The sequence below is a fragment of the Aricia agestis genome, chromosome 13, assembly GCF_905147365.1.
Source record: "Aricia agestis chromosome 13, ilAriAges1.1, whole genome shotgun sequence".
Classification (NCBI taxonomy): domain Eukaryota; kingdom Metazoa; phylum Arthropoda; class Insecta; order Lepidoptera; family Lycaenidae; genus Aricia; species Aricia agestis.
In genome coordinates, this window is record NC_056418.1 from 1,837,782 (window position 1) to 1,861,372 (window position 23,591).

General features: G+C 46.5%; 3 protein-coding genes across 9 annotated transcripts in view; 2 read left to right on the forward strand and 1 right to left on the reverse strand.

The window, feature by feature from the left end:
* The window catches only part of LOC121733356 (histone deacetylase 4), an 86,784-nt gene extending 83,677 nt beyond the window's left edge, over window positions 1-3,107 (forward strand). For all 7 annotated transcript variants that reach the window (XM_042123574.1, XM_042123573.1, XM_042123575.1 and 4 more), the window contains 4 exons: window positions 11-115; window positions 262-611; window positions 879-1,970; window positions 2,178-3,107. In XM_042123574.1, the coding sequence (XP_041979508.1) occupies window positions 11-115; window positions 262-611; window positions 879-1,970; window positions 2,178-2,570 (1,940 nt within the window). In that variant the 3' untranslated portion in view covers window positions 2,571-3,107. The remainder of the gene's footprint in view (window positions 1-10; window positions 116-261; window positions 612-878; window positions 1,971-2,177) is intronic.
* Window positions 3,108-6,691: 3,584 nt separating this feature from the next.
* Window positions 6,692-12,818, reverse strand: LOC121733295 (GATOR complex protein MIOS). Its single transcript, XM_042123510.1, has 11 exons — window positions 12,605-12,818; window positions 12,277-12,468; window positions 11,932-12,072; window positions 11,592-11,720; window positions 11,098-11,308; window positions 10,810-10,912; window positions 10,360-10,659; window positions 9,944-10,037; window positions 8,883-9,862; window positions 8,606-8,805; window positions 6,692-7,057 (listed from the first exon to the last, which is right to left on the reverse strand). Exons 1-11 carry the CDS (start codon window positions 12,723-12,725, stop codon window positions 6,937-6,939), a joined length of 2,592 nt encoding a protein of 863 aa, XP_041979444.1. The 5' UTR covers window positions 12,726-12,818; the 3' UTR covers window positions 6,692-6,936.
* Window positions 12,819-13,586: 768 nt separating this feature from the next.
* On the forward strand, window positions 13,587-23,062 carry LOC121733358 (GATOR complex protein WDR24). Its single transcript, XM_042123581.1, has 9 exons — window positions 13,587-13,858; window positions 13,933-14,049; window positions 14,310-14,425; window positions 14,832-14,938; window positions 15,879-16,092; window positions 20,372-21,028; window positions 21,144-21,405; window positions 21,483-21,790; window positions 21,972-23,062. The coding sequence occupies exons 1-9, from the start codon at window positions 13,759-13,761 to the stop codon at window positions 22,530-22,532; spliced, it is 2,442 nt and encodes an 813-aa protein (XP_041979515.1). The 5' UTR covers window positions 13,587-13,758; the 3' UTR covers window positions 22,533-23,062.
* Window positions 23,063-23,591: the final 529 nt, after the last annotated feature.

The window sequence follows — 23,591 nt, forward strand, 5'->3', positions numbered from 1 at the left end:
GCATGCGCAGCGTCCGAGCCCAACATGCTGAAGGTGCGGCTGAAGGCGCGCGTCATCGAGCGCCGCGCCTCGCCCCTCGCGCGCCGCCCCCTCAAGACCCGCCTCAAGCACCGCAGTGAGTATGCCGAGAGTGTTACTACTAAAATGTTAATTAAGTTTTCATTTGCTGTTGCCTGCAAAGGATAATAAGTAACAATAATTATAGTTGACGTAAGTTTTCATAACAACACAAATATTCAATAAATACAAATGTTTGGACAGACTGCGACGGCGGGTCTCCCCGCGGCTCCCCCCCGGGCGGCGCGGCGGGCGGCGCCAGCGCCCCCATCCGCGAAGAGGAGGAGGCGGGCGGCGGCGCGGCCCCCGAGCTGCTGTTCTCTTCGCCGTCGCTGCCCAACATCTCGCTGGGGCGGCCCCACGTGGCGCCCCGCCCGCCCGCGCCCGCCGCGCCGCCCCCGCTGCCGCCCGTGCGCGAGGCCCCGCCCGACGCCGAGCCCCGCCCTCCGCCGCGCCCGCTCGGCCGCACGCACTCCGCGCCGCTGCCGCTCGGCGACCCCGCGCTCGCGCCGCCCGCCGCGCACCACTACCTACGCGACCAGATCCGCAAAACGGTACGTCTCCCGCCTCTTTTAAATATTTATTAATTGTTTATTTTATTTAGGATATAAACTTTGTTTTTATTTAAAAAAAAAAAAACTAAAAGCTCCATAAGTGTTACACAAATGCGGCTTTTTCAATAAGGAACTTATAATACATATTAAATATTAAACTACTTTTATTCATTTACTTTTTAACAGATTGTGAAAATTTAACGAAAAATAGGCAAGCTGCAGTTGTTGTATTTATTTTAATTTTTAATAATACCCTCAAATGTCCAGGTTCTGACACGCGCCCACGACGCGGTGGCGCTGCGGGAGGAGGAGGGCGAGGTGATCGACCTGCGGCGGCGGCGCGCGGCCTCCCCGCCCGCGCCCGCCCCCGGCAGCGGCGCGGCCACCGCGGCCCCGCTCGCCCGCGCGCTGTCCTCGCCGCTGGTGGGCGCTCGCGCCCCGCCCACCGGCCTCGCCTACGACGCGCTCATGCTGAAGCATGGCTGCGCGTGCGGCGCGCACGCCCCCACGCACCCCGAGCACGGCGGGCGGCTGCAGTCTGTGTGGGCGCGCCTGTGTGAGACGGGGCTGGCGGCGCGCACGGAGCGGCTGCGCGCGCGCAAGGCGACGGCAGAGGAGCTGGGCGCGGTTCACGGCGCGGCGCACGTGGCGGCGTGGGGCGGGCGCGCGCGCGACCTGGCCGCGCCGCCGCGCCTGCGCCTCGTGCGCCTGGAGTGCGGCGGGCTGGGCGTGGACGCCGACACGGCGTTCAGCGACACGCACACGCCGCCCGCCGCGCGCCTCGCCGCCGGCGCGGTCATCGACCTGGCGCTGCGCACGGCGCGCGGGGAGCTGCGCAACGGGTTCGCGGTGGTGCGCCCGCCCGGCCACCACGCCGAGCCCAACCAGGCGATGGGGTTCTGCTTCTTCAACAACGTGGGCATCGCGGCGCGGCTGCTGCGCACGCGGCTGGGCGTGCAGCGCGTGCTGATCGTGGACTGGGACGTGCACCACGGCAACGGCACGCAGCAGATGTTCTACGAGGACCCGCACGTGCTGTACGTGAGCCTGCACCGCCACGACGACGGCAACTTCTTCCCGGGCACGGGCGCGGCGAGCGAGTGCGGCGCGGGCGAGGGGCTCGGCTACACCGTCAACGTGCCGTGGCCCGGCCACCCGCCGCTCGCGGACGCCGAGTACTTGGCCGCGTTCCGCGCGCTCGTGATGCCTATCGCGCGCCAGTACGCGCCCGAGGTGGTGCTCGTCAGCTGCGGGTTCGACGCGGCCGCCGGTCACCCGCCCCCCATGGGCGGCTACTCCGTCTCGCCCGCCTGCTTCGCGCACATGACCATGGACCTCATGACCCTCGCCGGCGGAAAGGTAATCATCGATTATTTTTTTTAAAACAAAATGGCGGTCGGCGTTTTCGGTGACGCATTGTACAGATAATATAATCAAAACTTTATAATTGGCTTTTTGTTTTCTATTATAATTGTACTCTTACTGTAATTTCTGCAAGCTGTAAGTTTTCCGAATAAAAAAAAAATATTAAATATCGTCTGCTATAAAAGCTCGTATGGTCCGCAGGTGGTGCTGTCGCTGGAGGGCGGGTACGATCTGCCGGCGATGTGCGACTGCGCGCAGGAGTGCGTGCGCTCGCTGCTCGGCGAGCGCGTGGCGGCGCCGGCGCTGTCAGAGCTGTCGCGCGCGCCCGCGCCGCACGCGCTGCGAGCGCTGCGGGCCGCCATCGCGCAACAGCAGCACCACTGGCCCGAGGTGCGGCGCTGGGCCTCGCTGGCAGGCATGTCGGCGCTCGAGGCCGCGCCCGCGCTCGCCGCCGCACGCCTCGGCCGCCTGCAGACCGACCGCGACGCCAACGACACCGCCGCCGCCATGGCCACGCTGTCCGTGCACCACCCCGCCCCTGCGCCGCCCCCCGCGCCGCCCTCTGAGCCCATGGAGCAGGACGACGCCAAGTGAGCGGCGCGCGCGCGTGTCGAGTGTCGCCCGCCCGCCCGCTCCGGCCGGGAGGCCGCGCGGGCGCCCCCGCCGCCCCGTGCCGCGTCGCGCGTCGCCGCCGCGCCGGGCCGCGATCGGAAATAAGTTCAAACATTCCGCTCCGAACAATCTCTTCAGTGTCTATATACCAAAGACTTCGAAAGTAAATGTATATCTGTTAGACGTGGTAGGAGGCGATGCAGTCGTCGTCGGTCCCGGCGCGCCCGGGACCCTGTCTGGGGCCCCGCCCCGATTCGCCCCGCCCCGCCGCGGGGCTTTTGTTAAATGGACGTAAATTTTATTAAAGTGTATCGTTCGCCGGTCGCCGGCCCGAGATGTAATCTCGCTGTGTATTAATTTATTGAAAGTCGAGCCGCGGGCCCGCCCCGCCCTCGGGCGCGCCCGAGTGTATATTTTTGTATGGAGGGTCCGCGATTCCTTGTACGCTAAAAAGATTTAAACGATGTTGTGTCTTTAAAAATTTTATTGTTAAATTGGAATACAGATGGAAGAATTATTTAATAATTGTATATATTATATATATTTGAAAATATTGTCGCATTTTTATTTCAAACCAAATACCGCCAAGAAGACCCCAAAAGCACTCCGATCCGCACGTTAATTAACAGTCTGAGGTAATAATACTAAATATCTAATTCACCTTGTAATATGTGTGTCTCAAAAACAAACAAATCTTCTTTAAAAATGATTATATTCAAAAATATTTTACATAACATGTACAAAAATAAACATATTCAATATTCCCGCTGAGAGTAAAGATAGCTTTACTCCCCTCAGACTATCCATTATTTACATTTCTTACATTAATTTAAATTTACAAATAGCTGCGTCCAAGCTAAGATTATCGACCGAGCTGTATACTGTATAGTAAGTAAATGCCTCTATAGGAAAGTGTTACCTTAAGTGACCAGGCCGATAAAACGCGGCCGATGTTGAATGAATGAATGAATGATTTATTGGATAGATGTGGTACAAAAATGTGTTCGTCATGATTACGCCATCAATGTATTTTAAATTACCGATGACACACCATACCGAAATTACGTCGCGTTATATTGTATGAGTTTGACATTGCTGACGTAATCATGCCGAAGTGCCGCCGCGTAACATCGGCATGGTGTGTTTAGACACAACTGTGACTAGTTTGTACAACTTTAACACTAAGCTGCCGAGTACAAAGACTAGCGAGTTTATAACATGTTACATGACATACTTAACAATATTCATTGAAGGAGTTAACATAATATATGTGTATTAACTATTAGTCTCCTTACTAAAAATATACTCACAGAGAATAATAATTATGCAAGATCTGCTTGTCTCTATCGGGCATATTGGAAATGTCGCACGAGTCACAAAGACAAGAAACGTCGAATAGTTATAAACTGCATAATGATGATAAATGTTATGTTTTAGTAAGGGGGTAGAAACATTGTCACAGTGCAGATTCGTCGTTTGTCTTCCATCTAGCGAGCTAATGTCGTAAGAAAAAGTATTTATCACAATTTCAACCGTACATTAAAAATATTGGCATGAGTTGACGCTTCCTATTTCTAGCATTTATCTTTCTATATTTACATCTTGTGCGATCATTTTATAAATAAACAAAATCTTGGAAATATAAATATACTTTATCGCAACGTCAAACTTTTATAGCTCACCCAGGGGTCACGATTGATAAATAAGATATACCTACTGCATAATGTAGAATAATGAATTTTCATATTTTTTTAACTGCAGTACCGTCATTATTGTTATAAGAAATAATTTAATATAGTATTACAGGGCGTAACAAAACAAATTGATAATACTTTAGACTTTGTATGTGTCCCTGCGTGAATCGAGTAATAATTACTGTGTGGACCGCAAAACTCACAGCTCGAAGGCTCGCATCGAGCCGGCTTGATGGAATTAAAATGTATCGATTTAGAATAAAACTATCGAGCAATGCTGAATGTGTGTACGAAAGCCCGAGGTTTTGCTCGACGTTATTGCTCGATCGAGCAAAACCGTATGCGAGTACTTAGCATTATATAGAGTTAACTGAAAATGTATGAGTGCGTGTTGGTCGGTATCGGTTTTGTTACACCCTGTATTAAATTGTACGTTAAAGAACGTTTCTGAGGCCCACTTATGGCCATTAAGGCCCAATTTCACCAACATTTGTTAAAGTTTGACGACCTCTGTGGCTCAGTTGGTGGGCTGTTGGTAGCTCAAGCCGGGGGTCGCGGGTTCGAATCCCGCCGACGGAACAAAAAGTGTTCAAAAGTTCCTGGGTCATGGATGATGTATTAAATATGTGTATCATATAATAAAAATCTTAAATATATGTATAGTATAAGAGTATTAAATATATTTCCGTTGTCTGGTACCCGTAACACATGTCCTTCAGGTACTTAGCACGGGGCCAGATATTTATTATTTACTAGCTGTCCCGGCAAACGTTGTTTGGCCATATATTTTTTTTGTATGAAAAATAGATGTTGGCCGATTCTCAGACCTACTCAACATGCTCACAAAATTTCATGAGAATCGGTCAAGCCGTTTCGGAGGAGTATGGCAACGAAAACTGTGACACGAGAATTTTATATATTAGATTTATTAGTTTATGCTCGAATTATTAATGTTACGTTGCCTCTTTCGTTTTTCATATGAGTGAAAAAGAAGACATTTTAACAAGCTCTTACCACTAACAGACGTTGGTGAAATTGGGCCTTAATATAACACTAGCTATTTGACCGAGCTTTGCTCGGTATTTGATAAAACAGGAATAAAATGACATTTTCTAAAAATGATTCCTAGCTAGATCGATTTATCGCCCCCGGAACCCCCTATATACTAAATTTCATGAAAATCGTTGGAGCCGATTCCGACGATATATATATATATATATATATATATATATATATATATATATATATATATATATATATATATATATATATATATACAACAATTGCTCGTTTAAAGATATAAGATATATTTAACTGTACGTTAAATAACGTTCCTGAGGCCCACTTAAGTTGATTAAAAATGTTCTCACACTCGCTCTTTGTTTTAGCGAGGAGCGTGCCTCCTCGCTAAAACAAAGAGCGAGTGTGTTTAATTAAACTATTAGCAATGACGCTGGCACAAATCGGCCTGAGTCTAAAGGTACACGTTGGAAGCCGGCTACATGAAGTTGCACCAGACGACGTGTCGTCGCGACACTACTGGTTTCTATGTATTTAATAAAAAGTATCCTATGTCTTTTCCCGGGACTCAAAGTATTTCCGTACCAAATTTCAGCAAAATCGGTTTAGTTTGGGCGTGAAGAGGTAACAGACAAACAGACAGACACACTTTCGCATTTATAATATTAGTATGGATACCCTCCGCAGCTAGCAACACGAAGCTAGCGACACTCATACATATAAATACATAGAAACCAGTAGTGTCGCGACACCAGTAGCCGGCTTCCAACTTGTACCTTAATACTTTACAATTAGCAAGTCACAAAACAAAACCTTATATCTACACGCTTTATAATTTATTATGTTTGTATTTAATACAACTTATGCCACAGTCAGTCAGACATAATATACATACACATTAACTTATAGGTATTTGGAACAACAATGCGCTCATGCCTGACAATGCGGTCAAATCAAGCAAATCTAATTTTCCAATGGAAATAGAGAATACATGAAAACGACGCTCCTCGAGTGATATTGGCAAATTGGACAACATGGTTTCTTAGTACATATTTAGTTTACATAAACCTTATATACAAATTAACAAAATTCCTTTTTGAACACATTCACAACTAAGCGATTTTAGGACACAGAGTATACATAGTGAAACTACCGTAAACTACGTATTTACTTTAGCGCATAAAAAACTGCCGCTGCTTGTGGCGTAAAAGCTAGTCGCGTAGAGTAAAATAATAACCGCCTATGGCATAAAGTGGCATTTTATTTGAAATTTTGTCGGTCAGGGCTAGGCGCGTAAAAGATCGGAAAGTCGCTTTTACCTTAAGATATCGCGTCGCGTCGCTGCCACGTAGCGTCGCGTACCTTTAGCCTTTAATGTCTTCTTATATCCTCGCGTCTACTGCCGGTGTGACTACAGGGCGTGGTTTAGACAGTCTGCGTGTCGTCGTTTGCGGCCCCGGGAAGCATGGCTTTACCACGGGTGCTGGGGTGGAGAGTGTGGGCCGAAAAAATATTATTGTTACTTTTGCCCCTACTATGTGTATGTCACTTTGGCCTAAAATATCACTTAGACCACTCTGGTTCATCTCATGTCGTCGCTAACGTTACTAGCAGTGTGACGTTATGGGCGTGGTCTACGCGGCCTGCGTGTCGTCTGCGGTCGCGGGGGCGGGGTCGAGCGCGTTGGGCACGTCGGGCGGGTCGAGCGCGGCGCAGCGGCACGTGCACGAGCTTACCGGGCACTCCGCGTGCTCACTGCAACATTATATTTTATGACACAATATTTATGGGTACTTACATACAAAACAAAAAAAAACGAGAGTGCTTTTTGTATCTAAAATAGTATTAGGATACCTGCATGATTTGGATTATTTAGTTGATTCCCTGGAACATTTTTATTTCTGCATATTTTTTAAAATCAATAATCGCTTATTATTCTTAAGTGAATTATAACAATAATTATCTATTTGGCCCCTTTTTCACTTCACAATTTTAGAAGATATTTTGATTTAAATTTTTCTAACCTCCCTAGGTTAGAAAAATCAACAAAGCTAATAGAAAAAAGCTTTTTCAGCTAAATAAACATGTTCAATTTAAATATAAACATGTATAAAATTGTCTACAAACTAAACTTGTTCGTTAAAACCAAATACAATGAATGGAAAATGAATTTATTTGAAACTTTAAGAATTTTTTTTTAAATATATTTTACTTATTGGTGTCATTTATTTGTATCAGTATATGAAGATAATGTAATTTATTTTAATAAAAATAAACAGATATGTACTAATTAGATAAATAAATGTTAAATATTTTGATTCCCTACTTAAAATACCCAGGGAATCAAAATGTATGTAGAAGGAATCAATAAAAAGTTAGTATTTCCTGAGGTGTACAAAAACTGTGCATGTAGGTTAAATAATAAATAGTCTAACTAAAAACCATACTCATTATCGTCGTTTACATCGTGTCTAAGCAAACTTAACTTTGGAAATGACATTGTAATTAGCGAATAGGGAATCAATTGTGTAAGGAACCAAAGTTGAGGGAATCAGATATTATCCTTTGTAACTCGGAAACGGAGCAACGAATTGTGTGACCTCCTTCCATGATGTTTAGAGGGCTACCGAACCTCCCGCCCTGCGCACCCGCAACCACGTGCTTCTTATAACTAGGGAGGTACGAGCCTCCAAGTGAAGCGTATAGGGAATCACGATGTGAGCCAGGACAAATCTAAAAATGACTTTTTCTATTTATATACAATTGTTTTATAAATATTTTGTTTATACTCTTACGATTTATTTACTTTGAAATTAGAATTTCATCGTATTTGTGGGATTTTTTTGGGAATTTATAGTGAATTCTGGGGACAGGACACGTCCAGGGAATCAATTTTTCGACCTTTAAATTAATTTTAATTATATTTACAATTAAGTTTTTCTACAGAACCTAAGTGGCCCAGTTAGAGCACACCTTATATAACTATAAAAAAAATACAAAGGTCTACATATGTAACTCTGGGGTAGTTTATTCGTCCGGACAACTAAATTTTGCGGTTTGGAGAATCAGCCTTCTATACCATGATAACTATTAACTACACACATGTCGAAAGCCTATACAAGCTTAATCTGACACGCTCGAGCTTGTCCCGAAATCCCCTCTTCCCCTCCCAACTACAGTGTTAATTGAAGGCTTGTTAAAATTATGAAATATCCATTTGATTCCTTGTCACAAACATTTTGAAGTAATAGTTGACTCGCACTTATTATACGAAACCGATGTATATTATGTCCTTTCGCTCACCTGAACCATTCGAGCAGGTGCGCGGCGTGTCCGCCGTGTCGGCAGGCGACGCACCAGCTGAACCAACCACCGAACTGCGCGCCCGCCCCGCCCCCACCCGCCCCCGCGCCCGCGCCACCGCCCACCGCACCCGTGCCCAGGTGCAGCGAGCACACTCCGCACCGCGGCAGCGGCTTGCGACAGTTGGGGCACGACGAGATCTAAGCAATAGAATTTGTTCAAAAAATCACTCCTAATCCTGCTTTCAAGTGTCGCTTCTCCGTCGGCACCAGCTTACCTTCATTTTCGCCGCCGGGGGCGCCAGGCGGGCGAAGGCGGGGCGGGCGCGCGCGTGGGGCGTGGCCACGGGCTTGCCGCAGTAGGTGCACGCCACGCCCGCGCCGCCGCCGCGCGCGCCCGCCGCGCCCGTCGCACCGCCCGCGCTCACCCACGTGTCCAGCAGGCAGCGCGCCCACCACAACCGCCAGCCGTCCAGCAGCGCGCGGTAGCCTTCCAACCAGCCCTGCACGCGTGCGTCCCGCAGCAGCTCCGGCGGGCAGCAGCGCGCCGCCACCAGCGCCGCCGTCTGCACGTCACCCGACTCGTCCAGCCAGCGCTGCAGCAGCGCCAGGCCCGCCGGCGACACCCCCGTCAGCGCCAGCCCCGCCAAGTCGCCGCGCCGCGCCAGTTCGTCCGCCAGCGTGCGCGCGTACTCGTGCAGCGCGCCGTCCGCCAGGTACACGCACGCGAAAGCCACGCGGTCCTCCAGCCGCATCTCGGTCTCGGCGAGCACGGGGGAGTAGTCGGGCGGGCCGCCGACGCACGCTGCCGCCAGGAAGCGCAGCGTGGCGCGCAGGTATGCGTCGGGCAGCGCCGGCGCCGCCGCCTCCAGCGCGTCGCGCCACAGCCGCTCCTCGTGCTGCGCGGGGGCGGGCGGCGCGAGCGCCAGGGCGGCGACGCGCAGGGCGGGCGCGCGCGCACGTCCGAGCACGTCGAGCGCGGCACGCATGCGCAGGTGGAAGGCGGCTAGGGCGGCGGCGCGGCAGGGCGTGCCCTCGGCCTCGGCGCGCTCGACGCCGGCGCCGGCGCTCTCCCAGCCCCAGCCCCAGCCGCACAGTTGCAGGGCGCGCGTGCGCTCAGGGCTGCGGTACACGGTGACCTTGCGGCTGGGCAGGTCGGGGATGAGCACCGCCACGGCCTCGCTGCGGTACCCGTCGCCGGGTGACTTCAGCACCGTGCACACGCCCGGGTGCTTCCACGGGCTGTTGCGGATGCAGCCTGCGGCCGGCGGGGGACGTTAGTACGTGAATATTGAGACAAAAATAATACACAACAAGGTTAACGAGCAGGGTCACCGACCGTCCTCGAAGAGGGACTTGCTGAGCGCGAGGAACAGCCACATGTTGCTGAGCGCCTCGTCGTCCACCAGGTCCGCGTTCTGCCACAGGTCCGACTGAAACGGAGGCTCATCATTAAGGCACATCGAGTCGATATGATGTAAAATAATTCTATTACGTAATAACATAGAAAATGTTATTACGTGTGCGTTTCTCAATAAAATAACTATTAAAAACGATATCGATATAGACATCAAAAAAATTTAAAACTCATAAAAGTTGGATAGAAAGTTTACATGGGAGTTTGTACCCTTCACATAATAGAAAAGACATACTAAACATAGCTACAAATTGTTACAAGGTATTATAGCACACGAACTCTCGTTTATTTAAATGAGCTGTAAGTAAGTCTTTTTCATATAAAAATAAAATGATCACCTTTAACCCGTAGTCGGCGAGGGCCCGCTGTCGGGCTCGAGCGGCGTAGTCCGCGGGCGGCGTGGCGCGGCGCAGGGCCCCGCCCCCCGCCCACACGAGCGCGCCACCCGCCCAGGCCAGCGACACGCGCTCGCACACCGTCCACTCGCGGACCACGCCCGCCGCCGTCAGCGTGAGCACGCGGGCGCGGCGCGCGGGGTGCGCGGCGAACGCAGCCAGCGGCGCCCCCGCCCCCGCCCCCGCGCCGCACACCTCGCGCTCCACCGCCACCGCCGTACCCGTCTCCACCTCCTCCGCACGCTGACGATATAGACGTAACATTTAAATATTTACAGCCGGTAGACAGACTCAATACCCTATTTTATTTATTTATTTTTTTGTGATGTTAATACAAAGCTTACATAAATAAAAAAGTAGTAAAAAAAAAGAGCAGTGATGTTGGGTACTCACAGCTATGTCGTAGGGCTGGTCGGCGCGCCAGTCCGCCGTCTGCTGTATGTCGTGCAGCCGCAGAGTGTGCGCGTCGCGCTGCAGCGTCATCAGCAGGTTGCGTCTGACAACGTTAAATAATTATTCAGTATTGGGGCATTCCACGCCAAGCGAAAAGGGAAAAAGGTCGATGTCTCCAATTTTGATGATATTTGATTACCGATTATGTTATACTTATTCACATTATTTTGTAAAAAATAAAATACATATAGAAAAATAAAGTCAAAATAATAATGTGCTACTAGCTACCTAGTAGGGCTCCACTGTATCTTCCGCGGCGGGCGCATAGGCAGGTCAAGTAGGGGGCGGCGCAGCGCGCGCGCGTCCCACACTGCCGCGCCGGCGTCCCCGCGCGCCGCGACCGCCCACCCGCGCGCCTCGGCCGCCACGCCCCCCCACGCGCGCGCCTCCCGCCCTCCCCCGCCCCATCCCGCGACGGCGGACGCGCCCCCACCGCCCTCTGATACACAAAAAATCAATTTGTACTTGCTTAAATATTAACAATACATAATTTAGTATCTAAATTACATAAAATATTTTCTACCTCTAAGTTTTGTCTTCTGGTTTTTGCTCAACTTTCAGGACGACATCAGAACAATAATACAAACTTATCAAATGTTGCATTGAAATTCATATATTAGCATGCCTGTTACAAAAAATATTAAATGGAACTTGAATTTGAAATTGCAACATGACTCTGTTATGCACATAATAAGTAATCAATACTACAAGTTACAACTCACCCCGGAGGTCGAATAACTTGATCTGCTTGAGGCTGACGGTGGCGAGGAGGGTGCGCGGCGCGAACCCGCACCACGCCACACTGTGCGTGCTCTCGCCCATGCCCACCTCTATCACTGGTGTTGATGCTGCTGGGGAAATATTAACAGGCTTCGGTAAGGAAACATTCAAGTATATAACACAGTTTGAGGAGGATGAGTCTTAAAATAGTTTTGATGAAAGGTTGTCTAAAACTCTTCAAAAATATTATTACATGATAATTAAAAACACTTTTTAAGGTAACATTTTGTCAAATAGTTGTTTGACAAAATGTACTCTAGTAACATAATCTACTACTCTTACTTGGGAATTCATCTGAGCCCATTTGTACATCCCAAACTGCGATGCAGTTGTCCGTCTTGTGTTTCTCCATGCCCACTGCTAGCAGGTTAGTTTCCGTCTTGTTCCATGCCAGGGAGTTGCATGGTCGGAGACACCTGGGCACTGTAAAATGTGGGAAAACATTTTCAATTGTGTTAGTAATGCTAAAACTCGATAACAGCTGAACGGATTGGGCTAATTTTAGTCTTAAAATGTTCGTAGAAGTCCAGGGAAGGTTTTAAAGTGACACGAAGTTCACCGGGACAGCTAGTATGAAATAAAACCTTGTTTTTTGCTACGTGCTTAACATATGAAAAATAAACATACCAAATTCCTTTCCAACTAATCCCAGTGGATCATAGTTCTGTTTGGGGCAAGTGAGCGTAATCTTTCCGCTTGCATGCCCTAAGGCCAGTATGGGGTCTGCTTCCGGAATGGCACTGATGTCCACACAGCGCACGCCATTTGCACTCTGAGACGCTATAACAGTGGCTCCAGAGGTAGCTGATAAGGGGGTGCCTAAAAAAGTGGGACATAATGATGATATACATATACTTGTCCAAAATAATTAGATATTATATATGCTAAAAGCAAACATGATAAAGTTACAATATTAATGAATTTGATAGTTTGTATGATATTTTATGATACTTACAAGTCTTATTCTCCAATTCCTCTAGGGGAGATACTTCGTATAAGGTTATGTCCTGACCCCATACAATAAATTTGTCATCATGTATTGGTGACCAAAGAACGTCTAATTTATTACTTGCCATATTTATATGAGCTTAACCAGATCAATAATATATTATAATAATTGTTTATTCTTTTCACTGCATATTTTGGATTTTGGGATTGTTTTGACAGAGATTTTGACATATTACGGTATCATGACAGATGAGTCATGAGTCATGAGTGACCTGTGACCAAGAAGTTTACACCCTAATGTAAACTTCTTGCCTGTGACCATCTCATGACAGACATTTAGATTTGATTTTTTTAACCTCGTGATGCACGGGCCGCACCTGCATAGTGCATAGTGCTTTGTGCTTAAATTTTAAAACAGGGCTTCAAGTTCAACTTAAAAGTTAAAACTATACCATGGACGATCAACGATTAATCATGAACGATCTGCGATGGTAACCAACGTCTCATAAGTCATAGCATAGCACAAAGCTTCGTTTTTTTACGTTGGTTCCACAAGGTACCTAGACTGTATTCTTGGCTTTTATCAAGATTAAAAAAAATGATAATAAATGTCATCTTGACAGCTGATAAGTGATAACGCTGATAACCAAATGTCATGTCAACCACAAGTCAACAATGACGTTTACCTATAATATTATGAATTCTCTTCCTTTTATATATTTTAATATATTTATATTGTATTTATGTTTATGTACTCTGTGTATCTTTAAAGGCTAAGAAACAATATTTTGCTGTACATATTTGCTTGTTCTGGTTTTTTCTGTTTCATTATTATTATATCTTGTATTTGCATGGTCGCATGAAGTCATCACCCGTGCCTACTGCATCATGCATGCCAATCAGTTTTCGTTATAAGTTATAACTGTTCACATTTTTCGCCTCAACTCTGACGCTGGCAACTCCTAAATGGGCAGGCTTACGCCAAAAGAAGAAGAAGAAGAAAAAATTGTGATTTCTAGTTTCTGCACAAAATACAAATGGTTTATCTGAATTACGATTGTTAGTTTAGGATGTTTCACTAGCCTGTCGGTCGTAGCGCGACGCGACGAGCTTTTAAAATAATGAGCAAATAAATAATATTATATCAAACAAACGTTCAAAATGATTCCTTCTGGTGCTATTTGTGTTTCCGAAGAGGGCCCAGCGAATGCTTTAGCATTAAACAAGGATAGCACGCAAGTTGTAATAGCTGGAAGAAATGGTATAAGATTGTGATGAAAATTAAAATTTTCTGTGCCATGCTTAGCAATTTACTAATTTTTATGTGATTTCTAGTGTTCAAAGTCTTCTCAATCGGTGAGAACGAGTTTACGGAGGTGTACAACTTGAGAGTTGGGAAAAATCTCAATCTCAATTTTTCTTCAATAGATGTTGCCTGGAGTCAAATTGATGGTGAGTACAGTCCATAGACGGTAATAAATTGGTCGCTGTTAAGCATTAGTGTCCTAACCCACATTTTTTGTGTGCTTAAAATTTGAATGCAGTCTTGTTCTAAATCATTTAAAGAACATAACTGCATTCATAACTCAATACATGCCTAATTTTTATGTAGGTTAGTACACAAATGCTTAACAGTGCCATTATAGTATATGAGTAGCTAGCTAGTGTTTAAAGAGTTTATACATATTGTTGTTTTTTAATGATATTTGTAGAGAATACATTAGCAACGGCGGCTACAAATGGGGCAGTGGTTGTGTGGAACCTCGGCCGACTGGGTCGGTCCAAACAGGAGCATGTGTTCTCTGATCACAAGAGATCTGTCAACAAGGTAGGAACTATTTTATTGATAAAAAAGATGAATAATAAATAAATAGAAAAACTCATCTGTTGTAAGCTAAACCAGTGGCATTATCTGGCAACCTATTTGTCTATCACTTCCATACTAATATTGGGTAAGGGACTTGACAGAATAGGACCAGTAATTGTGCTACAACTATATTGTAATGTAACATCTGTGTGTGTGGATTCTTTTCATCAAAAAAGTTGATAGAAGTAAAGTTATGATGTGGCTATCAAAAGCTGCTGGTTCTCTAAAGAGAATAATAAAATTAAGTACATACTTATATAAACACCCAATAAGTAGTATTTTTTTTACAAAAACAATGTTTTTGTAAAAAAAATTACTCTGAATAAAAATATTTTGATTTTGATTTGATTTTGACCCCATTTCACAGGTGAGCTTTCATCTGACAGAGCCGGGTCTACTCATCTCTGGATCACAGGATGGCATGATGAAATGTTTTGATCTACGAATGAAGGAAGTTGCTAGGACATTTATCAGGTAATTCCTAAAGTCTAAACTCTAAACATTAATCACAATATGACCAATGCAATGCAATAGGCATGGTGACTAATTTTTTTTCTTCTTGGTAACTAAAGGACCATTCAATAGTAGAAACAAAGTAAGTATCTATATAACTTTAAAGGTTCATAATAAAAAAAATACAAAAGTTATGAAGCTGAAATTTTGAAAGATATAATGGTAAAAATACTCATTTTTTACCATTACATCTTTATTTTATTTTAAAAAATCTGCTAATCTTTGACCTTGTCATCATCCCTATTGTTTTGATGCTTTGTAGTTTCTAGGGAAACATGAAAATTAAAGAGAGCTATAATAACCAATATAATATTTTACTGTATTCATAAGTATGATATTGAAATTTCACAGTTACTTCAAAAAATGAAGTTGTACCTCACATTGTATATTATAGTCAGGGTTCCCTAGAACAACATATTTTTTATTACTATCAAGCTAATTTTGTGTGAGTAGCTTTATTTTGATAAGACAAATAACATTTTTATCTGCGAAAAATCTTGAAAGTGGTAGCTAACAGAGATAAAAAGGATTTCATACTTTGATTTGATGGTCCTAAATTAATATGGATTGTTCTATTTGTAGGATAATGTTACTCTTAACTATTAACCTACTATTAATCTATCAATATACAAAAAATCAGCTGGTTAAGGTTCTGTAGTCAACCATTTTTTTTTATTAGTCCCAATAGTAATTAAAAAAATTGTTCTAGAATATATTATTGCACATTAGAAGAAAAAAATCCTATAGCAATACCAAGTCCACATAACATTTAGACTTGCTGACATTCACTTTCAGAAAGGAGGTTCTCGATCTGGAAATTTTGCCCTATGTGGCTCATATTCTAGGGTTTGAACCAACTTCTAGATAGGAGGAGGTTCTTATTTCCCCTGTATGTATCCAGCAACACGGAGTCGATCCGCGACGTCCAGTTCAGTCCGCACGCGGCGCACGTGCTGGCAGCGGTGTCCGAGAACGGGACGGTCCAACTGTGGGACTCCCGCCGCCACGAGCGCCCCCTGCACCACTACACTGCGCACTCCGGGCCCGTGTTCGCCTGCGACTGGCACCCGCATTCCCCCTGGCTGGCTACTGCCTCGAGGGACAAGACTATCAAGGTATGGAAGGAGGGTAAAGTTTATTAATTGCAATGCAGATCAATTCCGATGGAGAAATGGCGATCGACTTTGCAGTAGTCTCTTTAAAGAAATAGCTATCTTTAATTATAAATAAGTGTAATAATGATTCTAGAGAATGCTAGTGTACTTTAGCTGTCACTTATCATCTACACCAGAGGTTCCCAAACTCCTTTATTTCGTGGCCCATTTTAATGTGTTGGTGCATACTGCGGACCCCCTGTAACCCCCTGTATACTGATCCATTAAACTTGCTATTATTTTATGTAACAGTCGCTGTGCTTTTCAAATCAAGGCTAATTTTTAACGACTTTAACTAGGCGGGCGGGCAGCGCGGCGATAGGATAGGAGAAGTCAAGTCGGGTCAAGAAGTCACCTAATACATTTTTATAGACCCCCATTAACGACTTGTGGACCCCCATTTTTTTTCCACGCAAGCGTAGACCCCTGTCGGACTCTCGTGAACTCCTGGACCGCATTGGGAATGATCTACACAGTACGATTTTCATATACCGAATCTCGCTCGAATTCACTCACGTATAAGTTAGTCAGCCTGAGATCGCAACCATATTTGAGTTGACATCAGTCTATGGACCTAAATTTAAGTCATTAAACCGTGAAAAAAGGTGCACTCCACTTCCAAGATAACCCTAAAACAGATAATGTGATAAGTGTATCCGTGCATATGTGGGGCGCAGACGGCTAAATATACCTTATCGCGCCGACCGCAGACGAATAGTGGTGCCGGGAATATTGTTATCAGTTTAATGAACATATTATTGCTGTATGTTATACCTTTAATACAGAGGTTCCCAAACTTATTTTGTCTACCGCCCACTTTAAGAACAAATTATATTTTAGCGCCCCCATTGTTTCAATTTAAAATGCATCCTGATGAAATAAATCACCCCTAAGCCCCTTCACAACGCCCGCATTTTTTTTCTGGGTCCCACACCTTCAGACCTTCAGCGCCCACAAGGGGGCGTTATCGCCCACTTTAGGAAAGGCTGCTTTAATAGCAGGCTGATTTAATAATATTTTTACACGACATTGGCAAATGCTTTAAGCACACAAAGTACCTAATGTTTGCTGACGACCTAAAAATTTATCGTTCGATCAAAACGCTATCTGACGCACACCTACTCCAAGAAGACATTTCCAGCCTTGCTAATTATTGCCTACTTAATAACCTCGACCTCAACATACCGAAATGCAATATAATATCCTTTACCCGTAAAAATCAGCCTCTACTCCACGACTACTCTATCTCTAACCTGCATTTAACTCGTACTTCACTCATCAGGGACCTTGGAATACTCTTGGACAGCAAACTCACGTTTGAACCTCAGATCGACCATATCGTTGGCAAATCCGTAAAGGCATTCATTATCCGCAACTCCAGTGACTTCACCAAAATGAAGACACTAAAAATGCTCTATTGCGCCTATGTCCGCAGTCACCAGTAGCCTTAGCACGGCCACAAGTAGAAATGCGAAAGTATGGACAAACTGTGGAGATAAACTTAAGGTAGCGTTCCGATCTTTTTCGTTCCCAAAAATTCAATTAAAATGCCACATTATGACAGACTATAGTCATAGAAATTAAAATAATATCCTAGTCTATGACATATACTATAGTCTGTCATAAAGTGGCATTTTAATTGAATTTTTGTCGATCGTGATAGGCCGCGGTAAAGATCGGAACGGCACCTTTAGTTTATGTCCACAGTTTGTCCATACTTTCGCCTTTCTACTGGTGGCCGTGCTAAGGCTACTGGAGTACGCTAGCCAGGTTTGGTATTCTAATTTTGAAACTCATTCAAGTAGAATCGAAAATGTTCAAAAAAAGTTCACTAGGCACCTTAGTTTCAAATTTAGAGTTCCAAACCTTGATTATGCGGACCGCTGCAGTCGCTTCCATCTTCCTCGCTGATATCCACTTCTTGTTAAAATTAGGCCAAGCGAAATTTAATTCTCCCGATCTTCTAGCCAAACTTAACCTAAATATACCACCACGTCACCGGTCACGGTCGCATACGAAATATTCTGCACATACCTTACGCGCGTACTTCTTATAGGCAAAACTCATTCTTTCTAAGATCAATGAGAGCGTTTAACGAGCTCGCCAAGTCTGAACCTACAATCGACCTTTTCACAAGCAGCCTAGCTTCCATTAACACCGCTTTTCTAGGCAAACACCCAGACATAAAAAGATGAAAAATGATATTCCTTATTAGGTATTTATTTGTCTGTCTTCCTGTGTTACCATTGTTTGTAGTTGTAATTTGTATTATATAGTTAAGGACATAAGGATATAATTGTGGACAAATGAACATTCATTAAGAAAAAAATAGGTAATAATATTAATTAAGGTATAACTAGTTAAAATAGTCTTACTGTCACCACTTTGTTACTTATTTGTTAATAAGTCTTATCTTACACCTAATATTCCAAAGTAAGTAATTGTTATCTGTGGAGGCTTGTAAAAACGGGGAAAATTATATGAAATTGCTTATTATCTTAAGAACTACTGGAGCAATTTTTATGTTATTTGGCAAACATGAAGAATAGACAACGTGAAGGGACATAGGCTATTTTTTGCGGAAAAATGTACGGTGGCGTGAAATTCCTAAATTACGCGGGTGAAGCCGCGCGGAACATCTAAATATTATAATAAGGAAGGTCAATTCTGTATATTGAATATTTTTGTACAATAATACTTGGGACGTGGTCTACTATGCTAACGCGGACGAAGTCGCGGGCAACAGCTAGTATTGTATAAAAATTGAATTTTCCGCCAAAATATTTCAGGTATAATGAGTTCTAAATAAATAAAGAATTCTCTTAAGTCCAAAGAGTAAATAAAAAATCTATTTATAAATGTTGCCACTTTAGAAAATAGATTTTGCTTAGATAATTATTTTTTTATTTAATGCTCCCATTAACTTGTTTGAGCGTTTGATTAACAACCCTAATTAGAGAATTGTTTGTCTTGTAATAAACTATTGACAAATTAGTTAACACAACAAATCGACAACAATTATTTACTAATAGCATATTATAAACTATGTATGTATGTCGCAGTCGTCTGGTTAAAAACGCCATTCAATCAAACAGCCAGCCCTTTGACTGAACAACGCCACACGGCTATACGTCGTTTAGCCGACTTGTTGACTGCAACGTTAACACTACAGCTAGACGACGCTTGGCTAACTGGTTAAATGGCAAATTAACTAAGGTGACCATTAGCTTAGTGCTATTATTACACAAGCGTATAATGATAATCAGCAGATTAAATGTATTCTAACTCATCTTTAACACCATTGCACCTTGGTGATGCATTTCATAATCGCATAATTTCTCCTCGAATTTTAGTTTAAATTTTGATTCACTCGTATATGTGCCCCATAATTTCTGTCTCTTTAATAATACTTGCAACGTATATTTACGAAAAATATCTATAAATACAACCACAAATCACCGATTAGTTGACGCCATATTGTAAACAAAACGCACCTAGCGCCGCGGTGGTGAGCGTCGAACTAATTCAATCAAACGGCGGCTTTGAATCAGCTGTAGTGCTGAACGTTTTGATTTTTGAACGACTTAAATATTCAATTAAAAAGCTAGATGTGTCATTGAATGGCGTTGTTCAGTCAAAAGGCTAGCTGTTTGATTGAACGGCTATTTAAACCAGTTGGCTGCGACATGTACTTTAATAAGTGTTTGACACATAACTGTGTGATATGTGTGGGTATGTGCTAACTATGTTTCAACTCCGTCGTGGTACCACATACCGATATGATATGTTTGGTCTCGATGTAATAACTTTAACGGCAAATCTGTTAAATGAAGCCTGTTAGTCCCAAAATTTTAATACATCAGGTAGAAAAAGATAAGTTCTGTCGAGCATCTCCTATTCAGTTCGTCATCTAAGCTAAAACATATTATGTATGTGGTACACGCGATAAACTTTGCTACTAATTATTATTAAGTATATCCGTTTACAAAGTAGTCGATAGTTTATTGCAAAACAAACAATTTTCTAATTGGGGTGAAGTATCTGTGAAGACTGATGACACGGCGGCTGCACGCGCCTGGGGTCGCGACAGCTGATTAGTTACAGTAAACACGAATATTTGTTTGTTTGTTTTGTCGCGACTTACGTCTGCGCTCCGAGTTGTAGAGCAAACTATTATTGTCGTACTACATAGTTTAAGTCGTCGTTTATTGTACTGGGCATTAATATTATACTGTGTCAGGTGTGGGACATCCAGGCGCGGCCGAGCCTGGAGCACACGATCTACACGATCGCGTCGGTGGGGCACGTGAAGTGGCGGCCGGCGCGCACGCACCAGCTGGCGTCGTGCGCGCTCGTGTTGGACTGCTCCGTGCACGTGTGGGACGTGCGCCGGCCGCACGTGCCGCTCGCTACCTTCGCCGAGCACCGCGACGTCACCACCGCCATCGCCTGGCAGGGCCCCGCCGCCTTTCTCGCCACCTCGCGCGACTGCGGCCTCTACCGCCACCGCTTCCACGAGGCCGCGCACCCCGTGCTGTGGGCCAACCCGCACGGCGTGTGCGTGTCCGCGCGCGGCCACGTCGCCCACGCCGCGCCCGAGCGCCCGCTCGCCCTGCCCGCCGTGCCCCCCGCGCCCCCCGCTGCGCCCGCCGCGCGCGCCGCCGCCCTGCCGCGCAAGCAGCCCACCGCCGGCTCGCTGGGCCCGGCGGCGCAGGCGGCGCTCGAGCGGGACTTCGCCGCCAGCGCGGCCAGCTCACTGCTGCGCCTGCGCCCGCCGCCCGCCGCGCCGCTCGCCGACACGCTGGCCGCCGCGCGCCTGTTCCGCGTGCGCGGCCAGCCGCCGCACCTGCTCGCCGAGCACAACGCCAAGGTCGCGCGCGACCACAAGCGTTTCATGGTGAGTGTGACTGCATTCGTTCTGGAGAATTCAACATTTCGAAGCCTTTTATAACTACCGACTAGATAATACGGTCCCGCAAATACCGTGTTAATATGACGTCTCGGATCCTCAGGTGAGCCACGTGTGGGAGGTGGTGCGCGTGATCTGCAGCGCGCCCACACACGGAGCCGGCCCGGCGCCGGCGCCGCCCCCACCGCGCCTGCCGCCCCCCGCCGAGCCTGCGCCGCCGCCCCCCTACCCCGCGCCGGAGGAGGAGCCGCTGGAGGAGGCGGAGGAGTGGGCGGACAGCGGCCACCACAAGAACAGCGGCGTGCTCGGCATGCCCACGCACTCCATCTACATCCCGCCCGCCAAGTATTGCAAGCGCGACGACGGTACGTCATCCTCGGTGAAAGTCCACGGAGAACAGTCACATAGCAGACTCGTGTGATCGACGTCCTATTTTCCACAGAGAACGGCGGCTGGGTGTCGGCGGCATCGGCGCACTACGTGGACGTGGACGCGACGGACTGGACGCTGCCCGAGGAGGCGTTCCCGCTGCGCGCCGCGCCCGCCCCCGCGCTCCCGGTGCCCGCGCCGCAGCCGCCTGAGCCCGAGCCGGAGCCGGAAGCCGGCGCACTGGGCGCCCCCGCGCCCGCCCCCGCCGCCTCCTCGCCCGGCGGCTCGTCCGGCTCCGGCACCTCCAGCTCCGGCAGCACCGCGCCGCCTCCCGTCTCGCCGCAGCCGCAGAGGGCCAAAAATATGAACAACTTCAGTCACGTAAGAAGTATTTTAAAAATCTTAACTACAATGGACGTCCTACATGTTCTCTGGACGCTGGAAAGCTCAATAGACTTATCGTATTTGAAGTCAAGTTGATTTTTAAATCGGCGTCAAACGCAAACAACTTTGAATTATTAATGTCAAAATACTAACTTTACGATCGGGGCGGGTCTTTCAGGAGAGCGTCGGGGGCGGCGAGAGCGAGGTCGGGAGCGGGGGCGGGACGGGGACGCGCGCGGGCGGCGCGGGCGCGGCGGCGATGGCGCTGCTGGCGCGCGCGCTGCGCCTGCACGCCGAGCTGGGGGACGTGCAGACGGCGGCGCTCGTGTGCTGCGTGCTGGCGGACCGGCGCGCCGAGCTGCTGCGCCGACTCGACGACGGCCTGCCCGAGCAGTGGCTGCTCGGCTACGTGGAGCTGCTCCAGCGGCACAAGCTGTTCAACCGCGCCGCGGAGGTGATCAAGTGCGCGTGGGTGGGCAGCGTGTGGAGCCTGTCGCAGCAGAGCACGGCGGTGGCGGCGTGCTGCGGGCGCTGCGGGCGGCGCACGCGCGCGCGCACGCCGTGCGAGTGCGCGGGCGGCGGCGGGGAGGTGTGCGCGGTGTGCGGGGGCGCCGTGCGCGGCCTGTACGCCTGGTGCCAGGGCTGCGCGCACGGCGGACACCTGCTCCACCTGCGGGACTGGGTGCGCCGCCACCAGCTCTGCCCCGCCGGCTGCGGCCACCACTGCACGCTCGACTGAGCGGATATACTCGTGGCTCGGTCACTTGATATTTCACCGTTGAGGTTAACTCTCGTAAGAGAATGATTTGCGATCGAGGAGTAAGTCGTGCGGGAATTTTTAAATCGTGTGGTACAAAATATAAGCGCCTACATAATGCAGCCTTACGACTTTAGGGGATGTGTCGCACCGTACTACTAGTCATTGATAATGAGGGTGAGACTGCTGTTTCATTCAAAGGAAGGGTGGCAAGTGTAAAAATATTTTACGGATCTCGTGTAAAGCTTAGTAGTCTAATCGAAAACGAAATCCCCAAGACAACAATTTTATTGTAAATATATAAGAATGCTTTTGGAGAAAAAAAGTGGTGACTAAAATTAAAGGATATATTGAGCTTTTTAATAACTTAAAATATATGAGTTTTCACGTAAAAATGGCTTCACAGCATCATGTTAAAATCGCAAATTTTCCTGTAATTGTTATATGTTTAGTATATAAATGTAATATAATACTCGAGATAAATATTGTAAAATCATTTTATATTTTTGTAAAGGAGAATGAAAGATGTTATATTTACAATTGGAATTTTTATTACTTTAACCTTAATAATACTGTTCAAGTGGTCATAAAAATTGATGTAAAGCGCTAATTCTCACAAATATAAATGCACCTTAGGAAATAAATGTATTCTTATAAATTAGACTCGTTTCACATAGTATTGTGTAAGTAGCGCTGTATTGAAAAAAGACGTAGAATTTCATAATTCAATATTATTTACAAAATATTTACGTAGCCAGGAGATGCATGTTTCATTTTCATAACTCTTAATTTTAAGGCTTCAGTCTCGAAATCAGCGGGCAACGGGGCGAAAGCGGCGGCGGCGCGGGAGCGGCGTGTTTCAATGTATATAATTATTTATATGGACAGGCCTCGAAAACGGCAGGTGCGGCGAGCGGTGCGCGGCGCGGCGTACTACGGCTTATCCATATAAACATAAACATTGGAACGCACCGCTCCCGCCCCACTGCCCGCTGATGAAGACTCAAGCCTAAGCTGTGCAGCGCAGCCCTGCGCGGCGAC

Excerpts from the sequence above, each read along its gene's own strand:
- LOC121733295 (XM_042123510.1), bottom strand. The coding sequence starts at position 12,725 with ATGGCAAGTAATAAATTAGACGTTCTTTGGTCACCAATACATGATGAC. Across the intron at positions 11,721-11,931 it reads GGGCTCAGATGAATTCCCAA|CAGCATCAACACCAGTGATA; the intron begins GTAAGAGTAGTA and ends ATATTTCCCCAG. Across the intron at positions 10,913-11,097 it reads ATACAGTGGAGCCCTACTAG|ACGCAACCTGCTGATGACGC; the intron begins GTAGCTAGTAGC and ends TAACGTTGTCAG.
- LOC121733358 (XM_042123581.1), top strand. The coding sequence starts at position 13,759 with ATGATTCCTTCTGGTGCTATTTGTGTTTCCGAAGAGGGCCCAGCGAAT. Across the intron at positions 14,426-14,831 it reads ACAAGAGATCTGTCAACAAG|GTGAGCTTTCATCTGACAGA; the intron begins GTAGGAACTATT and ends CCCATTTCACAG. Across the intron at positions 21,406-21,482 it reads GTATTGCAAGCGCGACGACG|AGAACGGCGGCTGGGTGTCG; the intron begins GTACGTCATCCT and ends TATTTTCCACAG.